This window comes from Coffea arabica, chromosome 3c, assembly GCF_036785885.1.
Source record: "Coffea arabica cultivar ET-39 chromosome 3c, Coffea Arabica ET-39 HiFi, whole genome shotgun sequence".
Classification (NCBI taxonomy): Eukaryota; Viridiplantae; Streptophyta; class Magnoliopsida; order Gentianales; family Rubiaceae; genus Coffea; species Coffea arabica.
This window is the reverse complement of record NC_092314.1, coordinates 40,138,055-40,151,136: the sequence shown is the minus strand read 5'-3', so window position 1 is coordinate 40,151,136 and position 13,082 is coordinate 40,138,055. Positions and strand designations below refer to the sequence as shown.

The following is a 13,082-nucleotide window of genomic DNA, read 5'->3' as shown; positions in this document are numbered from 1 at the left end:
AAAATAAAATTTATTTGGAATCTTTTAATAAATTTTATTACTCCCCAAACTCTATAAATTATGAAACGAATATAAAACATAACATATCACACAATTCATTCTAATATCGTTTAATAACTATCATAATAATTTTTTTCACACAATTCATGTCTAATAATCTTTTGCACCTAAAATTCATAAATAAACCCGATAATTACACTTAAATAAAATTTTATACTTGAACTTTGATAGATTACTAATTGAATTTAGGTTTTATTAATTTTTATAAGAATTAATGATTCTATAATAAATTAGGCAAATTCAGCATTTACTATGACATAATTTATTATAGTTTTAACTATATCAAAAATTATGAAATATAATATTTAAATATATTTAGTGACTCACCGGTTGAACCATTCACTCATTGGTTGAACCAGTAACTCATTCACCCACCTCTTTCGTCAGCTCCCTTTCGGACCGGGTTTAATAACTATAGTTTTTCTAGTCGAACTTTGGGAAGAAAACTGAAAATTGAGTGGCCAAGCTGATTTAACTTGAGACATTACTTCATGGTGTCAGTAAATTAGAGCTGTAGGCTTTGCCATTGTGTTCCCTTCTCACAAGTAGGATTAATCAAATCAAGCTTCTGGGGTCAATACCATGATTTGGAGCAAGGGAACATGCACAGCGAAGGATAATGTCCAGAAGTTTCTTCAGCTGTTTGTTAGAACTCGCGTGTCATTTGTGGACTCTCAGCAACTTTACCTCCAACAAACAGGACAACATTAGAGATTGCAGAAACAAGAAGGATGCACCAAATAACAGGACAACATTAGCTTTAACAACGAATGCAAAAGCTACAGTTGCAATAAAAGCTATAATCTTCAGTGTCCATCCAATCATCCTTTACTCCGACCGTAAGCAAAGATAGGTTAGTCCAACCCATCCGTTGGCATTTCCTATGACACATCGTAAATTAGATCCTCTATAATTATATAACTTTTCTTGAAGTTAGCTTGGTCTTGTCAGATGTAACTGCAAAACTTGATTGTTGTACCCAAACATACAATAAAACCAGAAAATAAGTGTAATTCTTGTTAAAACTCAGAATGAGATCTTAAAGTCTAATAAAAACTAGTAAGTTATTAACCATTTGAGATATAGACCCTAATCCAAGGATGTTTACCAACCTAAATGTGTTGTTTTATGGTGTGTGAACTGATAGCTGCATCCAAAATGGCTACAGTCTTCCATTTCGCCTACCTGATCTGCTGATTACCACCTAATTTCTTACATCTTTTTAATTTTCGAGTAATTTTGCCACTGCTTAAGTTGTATTAGTAAGATTTGAATACGACATGATTTTTTTTCATATGTTCATCAGAACATTTTAGATATAATTAAACTATGTTATGCAACTAACTTGGAATGAAGTTACAAATTTCTTGTTATCAATTTTATATGCCAGATGTTGAGGATTTAACTATTATTAGCTTCTTTGCTCCTTAGTGGTATTCTAACTGAATTTTATCTTTATAATTTTTGAGCAAGTACTAATATAAAATTCAGTTTAATAACAATGAATGCATAAATGCAGTGAGATAATAGAGAAATCCATATCATATGGCCATTTGTAGGCAGATAGATCATTGATAGTACTAATCTACTGGCTAATTGCATGAGCATTATAACTAACACTCTAAGGTGGAAAATGAACCTATAAATTTTTTTTTACCGTGTATATTGCTGCTGCACAAAACAAGAATAATATTAACAAAACAGCCTCCATTGATCTCACACAGATAAGCAGACATAGACTAATATCTCCAAAATACCTATCTTGTACAGACATCCTTCACTAAGAGAATCATCAGACTTCACTCTTATTATGTTTTTGTCTAAATTTAACATCCCAAATTTATTTTCATTAAAAATTTCCTCTCTTATATGGTTAAATGGGACATAAAATCATCACAAAAAAAAAGAAATAATTCTTTTCTATCTTAAAATGGGACCTAAAATTGTTATAACAAAAAAAAATTAATTTTTTGAATTTATCTATTAAAATTTGAGGTATCCAAATGAATAACACCAAAGATTGACAATATGTATAATCTTCATTAGAAAATTAAAAAATATATATCCAATTCAAATAGAAAATTTTGAACTTTACTGAATCATCATCATCATCAAGTAACATAACACAATATACCAAAATAAAAAAAAGGGAGAAAAACCCAAAACAGAATATGACAAAAAAGAAAAAACAACAAATCAATAAAAAATTAAAAATAAATGGAAATTAAAGTAAAAAATGTAAATATGGACAATGAGCTCATGCAAAGGTGATCGGACTTTGAAAATTGTGAAGACGTCAGCAATCGGACATTGATTTCCCAATTACTATATTTTTCTAAAAAAAAAGATAAAAAGAAAACATATTATGTATAAAAAGTCTACAATTCCAACTATCAATTACCTGATTTCTAGTTTCACCTAAAGATTTCATGGAATCACTGTCCAATAAGGTTTGTAATTTTGCATGTATGCATCATTAATTCCAATAGTCGAAATAACCAGGGCATCTGGTATACACTAAAGTTTATGTTCACTATGTGTATCTAAAGTTAATGCCTTGGGTTTGGTTAAACTTTCTTTGATTGTTAGTGTTTATTATTTGGCTATTTGATGCGATTATTTTGAGCAAGTTATTTAGCACTTTAACTCTTTAAATCATGATTAACTTGGTACCATTAATTGTGATTGCTAAATGTGTTGTTTCTTCAATGAAAATTGAGATTTAACACTAGTTCAAAAAATGTTAAACCTAGGGAGTACACTCACGAGAGTAGAAGTGCGTCTATGTGGCTTTAGTGATTCATTTCATGTAATTTCATAGAAGAAATGAACTTGTAGCTAATTTAATAACCACGAGAGTAGGCATGGATTAGTTATAAGTATAGTTGATTCATTACGAGAGTAGGTTTCACATGTATAAGAAAATTACGCCATAACTAGCCAAGATAGTAGTAATCAATGATCCAAAAATAGCATTTGCATGAATGGTTAGGAATACCATAATCTAAGGAGCTTTTATTTGTTTTTATCTTGCATAAGTTTTAACATAGTTTTATCTTTTTTAATTTATTGATCGTCTAAATAATAGAGAAGTTTTAGTAGTGCCGGTATTTGTCCAATCTTCCTCATGGGATTGACCCGATATTTGCCATAAACTACTAATTTGACCTGTATACTTGCAGTCAAAAAGGGTATATTTCGAAATTAAACTTGTACTTATATCAAAAGCCCATCAGTAGCTCAAAGAAACTATATTTTGAAAACGATATGATGAAAATCACTTCAAATTATAAACATCACTTGACTCTATTAATATGATCAGAACTCACCAAAAGTGAGTGTGTGTCCAATTTGACCTGTATTTCATTTAAAAATAGTACATAAAAACAAGTTAGTTGAACACAAACCGAATGAGATCTGGAAGTCTAATACAAATTGGTAAGTTGCTAACCATTTGAGGTATAGACCCTAATCCAAGGATTTAATCAGCCAAAATATCTTATTCTAGGTTCTGTGAACTGGTAGTTGCATTCAAATTGGCTACAATCTCCCATCTCACCTACCTAATCTACTGATTACCATCTAATCCCTTACTTTTTTTTTAAATTTTCAATTAATTTTGCTATTGCTTAAGTGGTATTAATAAGATATGAAAGCGACATGGATTTTTTCATTTGTTCGTCAAAACTTTTTAGATATAACTAAACTATGTTATGTAGTTAACATGGAACGACCTTACTATTTCATATTATCAATTTTATCTACCAGATGTTGTGGTCTTAACTATTATTAGTTTCTTTGCACCTTAGTGGTTTTCTAACCAAATTTTATGTTTAGAATTTCTGAGCATGTACTAACGTAAAATTCAGCTCAACAACAACTAATGCATTAATGCTATGAGATAATAGACAAATCCATATCAAAATGCTCAATTGAAAAAAAAAAGTGAAAGAAAAAAGGAACGAATATGTCAGATGTGCTGTAATTTCATTATTGGGTTGTGTAAAAACATTTTCATTTTGACAATTGAACATACATATAGACTTTGTAATACCTTACTCTTGAAATTCTTGTCTCTTCGTTTGAAGGTGAAAAGAAATTACGGCATAGTTATTTCCATAAGTTGTAGAAAACAATCAATAAAGGAAAAAGAATAAGGTTTTGATGGGGAAAATTCAGAAATTGGAACGGAACAATGGGCTATATTTTTGTTCCAGTTTTGGGCTATGTTATGGGCCATGTAGCCTGTCTTTTTCGATTGCAATGTTTTTTTTTTTTTAAATTGTACGCAAAATAACAAAAGATACACATCTTAACTTCATACACATGTCTAACAAAAATGATCTAAAAAAAAAAAAAAAAACTATCCACAACTCTAGGGGTGGCAATTCGGGTCCAAATCAGGTTGGCGGGTTGAGGTTAGAAAATCTATTGATCCGAACGCGACCCGCCATTGCAATGTTTTTTTTTTTTTAATTGTACGCAAAATAACAAAAGATACACATCTTAACTTCATACACATGTCTAACAAAAATGATCTAAAAAAAAAAAAAAACTATCCACAACTCTAGGGGTGGCAATTCGGGTCCAAATCAGGTTGGCGGGTCGGGGTCAGAAAATCTATTGATCCGAACCCGACCCGCCAACTCGTGACGGGTCAGATATATTGACCCGAACCCGAAAATTTCAGGTTGACGGGTTGGCGGGTCGACCCGAAATGACCCGAAATTTAATTTTAATTTATTAATTTATCACTGTAATTTCTAATAAAATTAATTTCTCACAAAACTAATTACATAATCAAGTAATAAAAATTTAAATAAATAATTTCAAACCAAATCTAAAATAAATTAAACATCGTAAAAGTGTTTTATCCCAAAAAAAATATAAAATAAATTAAAACAGTATAAAAGTAAAAAATAATATAATATATTATTTGTCCAAATATAATAATTTCAACTTCACACAAATTAAATAAATTCATTTAGGATTAAGTAATTAATGCCTTTGAAAAAAAGAATAACTTAGTTTAGTTAGATAAAATTATTTTTATGTTTATTAAATTATTTTTAATTCGTAAACGGGTCATATCGGGTCATATTAGGTCACCACGGGTTGACCCGAAATCGACCTGTTTTCTTTTCGGGTTCATCGGGTTCAACCCGATTCTGACCCGAATTCCCGAAAGCTCAACCCAAACCCATTAATTTCGTGTTAGGTTCGTGTCGTGTTTTCAGATCATGTCGAAAATTGCCACCCCTACACAACTCCTAACAATAAACCTCAATAAGGGATCTCAAGCCCAGCACTGGAGTTGTCTTCTAGTCAATGCATGAATCCTGCCTTTCTCATCAGCGTATCAAAGAAAAGTTGAGTTTCCCTCGATTTTCATTGCTAGAAAAGTTGGGTATAATAGGTAGGCAAGTTAAGAACTGAAAATCTTTTTCTTCATTATCCGTTCTTTCTTCAACTTACATTCAGCTGTAATGGCTGAATTTAAAGTGGAAGCGATGCATCTACTTCAACAATGTTGGAAACAGTTATTGTCCTTAGCTACCTCAACTCCACACCATTTATACATAATGTGCTTGCTGTGCATTCCAGGCTGGGATTTGGACGCATTCCAATGTTGGATTGTGGTGGGGTTTAATACCAAATCAATGAATTAAATCCTTTATATAAAGGAGCTAAACAAACAATTTTATTACACTCAAAATATATATAATAACAACAGACAAAATACATTTATATTAGACACTAATAATTGAGCCTCACTGTTGAGATATCTGCTCAAACACTCACTCCACAATTGAACTCGTTCATTTCCTATCTTTCACTTGAGCTTTGGTGCCCTTCAACTGAGGAAATGGCATTTATTTATACTAGTAAGGATCCTACAAGCGGCTGTAATTTTTCTCTTCTCATTCAATGCCCAATTGCCAGAAAATCTGGTGAACTTTGCAAGTAAATCTGGTTCAAGATACAAGCACGAACCAAGTTGATCAGCCGCCCACATTCAGCTTCAAGATGGACTTTGGCAATTTGTCTATTGCCAATAAATGAGTAAAACAAACACTCCAAAGCCATAAAATTTATTCTGAACACCCTAACTAAAGGTTCATCACTTTTTAGCACAAACAACATTTTCAAAAGACATATTAATTAATTAATAATAAACCTCAATGATAGATCTCAAGCCCAATACTGCAGTTATCTTATAGTCACAGAAGCCTGCCTCAGAGAAAAGTTTCGCCCAATCTTTCTCATTTCTTTGCCTTCCTTTGACTAGAACCATCGCCCCCATATCATAGAACAGTTGGGTCTCAATCGCCTCATGATCATCATCCCCTTTCTGCTGGCTTTTGCAGAACGTGTCAACAATTATCACTTTGCCTCCTTTTTCCTTGCTAGGAATTGCTTCTTTACATTTTTTTAGTATTTGTACACACTCATCATCGCTCCAATCAATCAATATCCACTGCTCGATTGCAAATTGTATCACAATGAAAGAAAATTTTTGTTAGAAACATTACACCCTATCTAAAGCTTTTTGTGTCAAAAAGAAAAAACATAACTATTCTCCTATAGTACCAAACACATGCCATCAATTTGACGTTTAAAACTTTGTTCTTTTTCTGTCCCTCTTCATGATGCAGTTCTTAGATTAAGCATAGCCTCAATTTCTTCTGCTCAATCTTACTTTTGAAGTTGACACTTCCCATAATTGGTGAATTTTAATCCTATGATCTCAGGCAGTTAGGATGAAAATCTAAATAAAACTTCTATAAAAGAAAATTGTCAACTAGAAAACGTGCAACATCGATTTCATACCTTCATTAAAACAGCATCTGCAGGAGGAATGGCTTCAAACATGTTACCTCCAACATAGGCCAAGTTCTTACTACTCTCCAAGCCATCAATAACATGAGGAAGATCAAGCACAGTGCATTTCAGGCGGGGGAAAGCATCAGCAATTGCCTTAGCAAAGGTTCCAGTTCCACCTCCAATATCTACCAATGAATTCAAACCCTCAAAAACGTGCTTACAATCTTTGGTCACCACGCTACTAACCATCCGGGCATCACTAGCCATTGCTTCGTTAAAGAATTGATTAAGCTGAGACTCATGGCTCGCAAAATCATAAAGTGACCTCCCATGGCAAGTATAAAATGGGCTTTCATCGCTGTTCTGAAACCACTGGCTGAGATGGTGCCATGGATCAGTCAAGGCGGGATTGAGCATGGCCAGTAAAAATGGCGTCACGCTAAAAGGGTTGCTCTTTAAAAGAAGTTCAGAAGCAGAAGTGAGCAGATAACCCTTTTGATTATCATTCTCATTTCCAGGAATCTTTGCTTCAATGAAGAAGCCTGAGTGGATCAAAATCTGCATGAGACGATAAACGAATGGGGCTTTTTCATTCTTGATGGGAAGAGCATCGATCAATTGATCGAGGGTCATCGGCTGGCCATGCTTGTGAATAACATCTGGAATGTCTAATTGAATTGCACATTTGAGGGACATAGAATTTATGAAGTTGAATATATGGTTCCATATGTGAGCTTGTGCTTGAAAAAGCTCATCAGTATGGTCACCAATATTTCTAGCCAAATCCATTTTTTGTTTGAAATTCTAGGATTTTTTGCGCTTTTTGGTGGTGGAAATTACAAGTAGAACTCGCATTTTATAGGCGGATTATGGGATTCACAGGAATAATGTTGCATGATTAGAGTGCTCGGTAGAAAAAGGGGATTCCACTTAAAAAAAGTGCTCAATGTTTTGTCTTTCCTTGCATTACTTTAAGCATCAATAATTGTTACACTTAGAATTTGGATACCTGTCATCAAATAGCTTTATCTATCTGTAGTACTTTCATCCATATGCTCTCTGTTAGTTATACACAAATTTTGATTAAATCTGTCATTCGCTCACTGAAAAATATATATTTGTTACTCACTCTCTCAACAAAGTATCTATCATTAATTGTTACACTTAGAATTTAGATACCTGCCATCAAACTTTTATCACTACAGCTTTATCTCCAGTGCTTTCCATCCTTATGCTTTCTGTTAAAAAAAAAAATCTATGCTTTGTTGATGGAAGGACAATGATACAGTAATTATCTTTTTCAACAATTATGGTGTAGGAATGCTGTAGCAAAATAGTATTCCTTGGTGGGTTCTCAATTTCAATCATGGGAATCTCAATTTGGCGGTTTCAGTCCTTCCAATTTATGTCAAGAGTGGCAATATCACGGGTGGTTGTCTTTTTCCTAATGTGTTCTCCATCCATTTTATGGATGTAATCATGCACGCCTCTCTTGATGATGTGCATTTAATCCTTTGTTGGGTTTTCACTTTTTAATTTACATTGTTAGGTCGTTATTCTGGTTTGCAATATTTTCAATGGGCTGCATGTCATTTCAATTTGTTTGACAATAAAATAGAATAATTTTATTAATCATGAGATCGAATCTGCAACAAGTGCAGAACAAATAAAAGATGAAGAAGAGTTTCTCCATACTATGGGTGTTGTTCCCATCAAATTATTTCATTTTAATGGTGTGGCACATTTTACAGACACTAATCCTCTTCATTTGGAGGTGGTATCAATAATCGATGGCTTGAAGTTTACTCAAGACGCTCGATTTCAATTTTTGGTATTTAAGATGGGAGCTACATTCATACACTCTCCAACTTGAGGGAAAGGATTAGAGATTAGTTATTTTTAAATTTTAATTTTAACAACACCTTATTTGATAAGTTGTTGTATCAAATTATTTGATTTATAATTTCAATTCCAGTTTGATAGGATTTTATCTTGTAATTTTGATTTTTAGTTTGATAAATTTTCATCTTTTGTAACCATATTTGTGGGGTAACTTTTAGATAAACTCTCACCAATGTCAATAATGTTGGAACACCATAAATGACAGCACCCTTTTCCTAAAATTCATCACTATTGAAGATTAGATAGCTTTCAGATTTTAATTCAGCAGCATCTTTGATAAGTTGTTATAGCAAGTTATTTGATTTGTAATTTGATTTTTAGTTTGATGATAAGTTTTTAACTTTTATAACTATCATCTTTGTAGGCTAATTTCTATATAAACGCTCGCAAATAGTAGTTTGTTTGGATAGGAGTTTATTTGAGATAATTACTATAGCATTTTTTATGATATGATGTATGTGATATAAAAAAGTGATTGAAAAGATAAAAAGATTGTTAAAATTTATAAAATGAATTATTTTATCTAAAATCAAGCCAATCCAAACAAACCCTAATGATATTTGGAACACCACAAATAATAGAACTCTTTTCTAAATTTTATCGTCTCCGTACAATCTAACTTCTTTTTATGTATCTGGACTTTTCTCTTAACTTTTGGAGTCAAAGTTCGTTCAACTTTTTGATCAAGTTTGTCCATTCAAGTTATGCGTGATTGTCCACCATTTTCATCGTACGGACTTAATTAATGCATGGAATAATTCTTCATCTACCACTTCTTCACCACGTGGTTCCTTTTTTTTTTTTGGCCTTTTGGTTCGGGTTATGAATTCTGGTCCACAATGGTAAATCAAGTGTTGTCTGTGAAATGGGATTTACAAGTATGTTTTGATTGGTAACCACTTTTGTCTCCCAACCTACAAGCTAAAACTAACATGATTTTACTTGCTTTTATAAGCATCATAATTTCATTAGAAATTTATTAATTAATACTAGTTTGAAAAGACATAAAGTTAAATATCAACTCACATAAATAGGGGAACACTTAGAGAGAAGCACTCAATGAGTCTTAATTGGATTTACATCACAAAAATAAATAAAATCTAGTAATTAATATGGTTGATTTTGGCGAGAGCTGATTTCACAACATTAAGAGATTTATTATAGTCATTGAACAAGATTTAATTAATCAAGATTAAAAAAATTAGGATAATTGAGAAAATCTAAGCTCTGAATCGTCTGTCTTTAATTGTTTTTTTTGGGCGAGAATTGGACTTTTATTAATAATTAGCAATTAGCATCCGAATAGCAATAATCCTTCGCACTAAACAGCATCCTATATCCACTTCTCTATACATTGGTGAACTATCATATTTTCAATATTCGGATTTCAAATTTCAAATTTCAGTTTTATCAACTGCATCCTAAGTAGCTGTCAGCTTATTAGTGTATGATGGTTGATCAATAAAGCTAGCCAGTTTACTTAGAGTTTTACCTGAATAGTAGTGTAGTTTTGGATTTGGTAGCTTAATCTAAATAGGCAAATTTGATCTAATCCTTCGCTAAATCGACTTCAAGAGTCCAAGGTTTAAGGAATAACATTTTACTCATAAATGGCCATAGAGCTTGATCCAATACCTGAGTCTTAGCTTCTTCATATTCAAAGTGAAATATAAAGAGTCAAGATTTCAGCAGAGTACAATCCACCTTACAAAATTTTCGCATAATTTAATAAGGAGGAGCTAATCCCAAAACAAATCCCACTACTGCGCCTTTCCACTTCATGATCTCTTCTTCTACACCAACCATATCAATTTGGGCATTCATAATTGGTTCCTTTAAAGGAGGAAAGTATGCTAAACCCAATCCATCATGAACATTTGCATGATCACGAAACACTTGTGCCCATGATTTAGCTTTAACATCCGATCCACTACCATTCTGAAAGCAATCAGCCCATGAAACTTGTTTCGCAGATCCATCCTGTAATTCCAAACTCCTCGAAGTAGGTCCAGTCAAGGAATTAGATAAACCAGCCATAGCTGAGCTTAATCTTGAGAGAACTTAAAAATCTAAGCTCTTGTGAAGGCGTAGGAAGCAATAGAAGTAATCTCGAGGATAGAAATTCTGCTACGCCTAAACCCAAGCCAAGCTTTAGCTGAACCAAGTCGAGCTACGAGAACAAGGAAAAAACTAAAGGAACAAAAGAGAAAAGCATAAAAACTACTAGATATCTACTGGAGAGCTGTTACACTATATTTACTTGTCATTGGGCTGATCAATTTCAAGTAATTTCCTCCACAGATCTCACAATCTGCATCTATGGAGAAAAAGAAGAAAAGCGCACATTAACTCCCAGATTCTCTCGGTGCACATTAGCACAAGTAACGAGCTCCCCTCCAATATTCTGAAAAACCCGCTTGTCTTTAATTATTTTAGTTTTAATTGAATTCTGTTTATTATTTTAAATTGTTGAATTAATTTATAATCTAAATAATAGAGAAGTTCAATAAACATTAATAGTTGGTTAATCTTCTCTGTGGGATACGGCACTTGAATACTTGTTATATCTGCTTATGATCCATACGTAAAAATAGGATTTAATTTAACTTCACATCAAAGTTATTCCAAAATTTCAATCCTGCTGCATATCTGTCGTGGGGCACATCTTTAAATCGTAGTATGGCGAAACATCAAATGCTGATGCAGAAACCACCAATGCTGTCAACAAACTTTTGCAGGTGTGGTGCTGGGGAAAGATGAAGCTGGGGATGCTACAGAAACCACCAATGCTGTCAAAACTATTGCATCAAGAAAATGCTGCCAATTGGAGGACAGATTATAAAAACGCTTGGGGTTGGAGTTGATGATGGTCTAGAAGAGAGATGTCTACATGTCGGCAAATCCTGCTTGGACAGTCTGCTGAGCTGCTGTCGTGACTGTATCTGTGTATGGCCTTCGTTCAAGTGTCTTGTGACGGGATTTTAATATACGTGCAAGTTAAAAAATCCGAAATACATCCGTTTTATTGTAAGTATACAGGTTAATTAATAGTTTAGGGTATATATCGAGTCGATTTCACGAGAAAGATTGAACAATTACTGATGTTATTAAAGCTTCTCTATTATTTAGACTATCAATGAATTATAAGAAATTAAACCGACTGAACTTATATAAAATAATAAATGAAAACTCCTTAGATTATGGTATCCCTAACTACTCATGCAAGTGTTATATTTGGATCATTGAATACTACTATCTAGGCTAGTTATTGTGTACTTTCCTTATGCATTTGAATCCTACCTTCATAGTGAATTAATTATACTCATAACTAATTCATACCTATTCTCATGGTTATTAAATTAGCTACAAGTTCATTTTTTCAATGAAATTACATGAAATTAATCACCAAAACCACATAGGTGCACCTCTACTCTCGTAAGTGTACTTCCTATGTTTAGCACTTCTTGAACCAATATTAAATCTCAATTTTCATTGCAGAAATAACACCTTAGATAATCACAATTAATAGTACCAGATTAATTATGATTTAAAGAGCCAAAGTGCTAAATAACTTGTTCAAATAATAGCAATCAAATAGCCAAATAATATACATTAACAATCATAGAGAGTTCAACCAAACCCAAGACATAAACTTTAAAGACACATAATAAACACAAAATCCAGAACTTGCATATTAACCATACTTAAGAATCCAATACAAAAGATAAAGAGTTGGAGAAGAGATAACCCATGTCACTTGAGTTTCAACTTCTCTTTCTTCATCTCTATCTTCATCCTAATCTAACCATTATACCAGAATGGATGAACTAACTAGCTAAACTATCCTACACTAAGGAAATGGAAGAACTACATTTCTGCACTCCAAGCTTTCCTTCATATGATTCTCAGACCTCCCAAATGTCTTTGCATATAAACTGATGAAAAGCTCCTCTCCTCACCAGTCCAAATTTGCTACTATGATTCTCCAATCTCCTTTTGTTAAGATAGCCAAAAACAAAGATTTTTGACTTGACAATAAGCCATATTTTCTACCCTTTTGTCTTCTGAAGCATGTGCACCGAATTCCCTTGCAAACTTATAGCTGGAAACTAGTATGAACACAAGAGAAATGGTTGAGCAAATTGCAGAATTTCAGCTACAAAACACGAAACACAAAATGCGACATCAACTCGCGTTTTCAACTTGGCTTCATTTCAACTGCGATTTTCTTTATTATGGAGGCCGAACTAGCTTTTGTGCAAAACACAAAGGTTGTAGCTCTTTGAGTTAGTTTT

At 32.9% G+C, this 13,082-nt stretch overlaps 1 protein-coding gene across 1 annotated transcript; it reads right to left on the bottom strand.

The window, feature by feature from the left end:
- Positions 1-5,721: 5,721 nt before the first annotated feature.
- LOC140037721 (trans-resveratrol di-O-methyltransferase-like) lies at positions 5,722-7,696 on the bottom strand. The gene is made up of 2 exons (XM_072082726.1): positions 6,892-7,696; positions 5,722-6,538 (listed from the first exon to the last, which is right to left on the bottom strand). Exons 1-2 carry the CDS (start codon positions 7,672-7,674, stop codon positions 6,227-6,229), a joined length of 1,095 nt encoding a protein of 364 aa, XP_071938827.1. The 5' UTR covers positions 7,675-7,696; the 3' UTR covers positions 5,722-6,226.
- Positions 7,697-13,082: the final 5,386 nt, after the last annotated feature.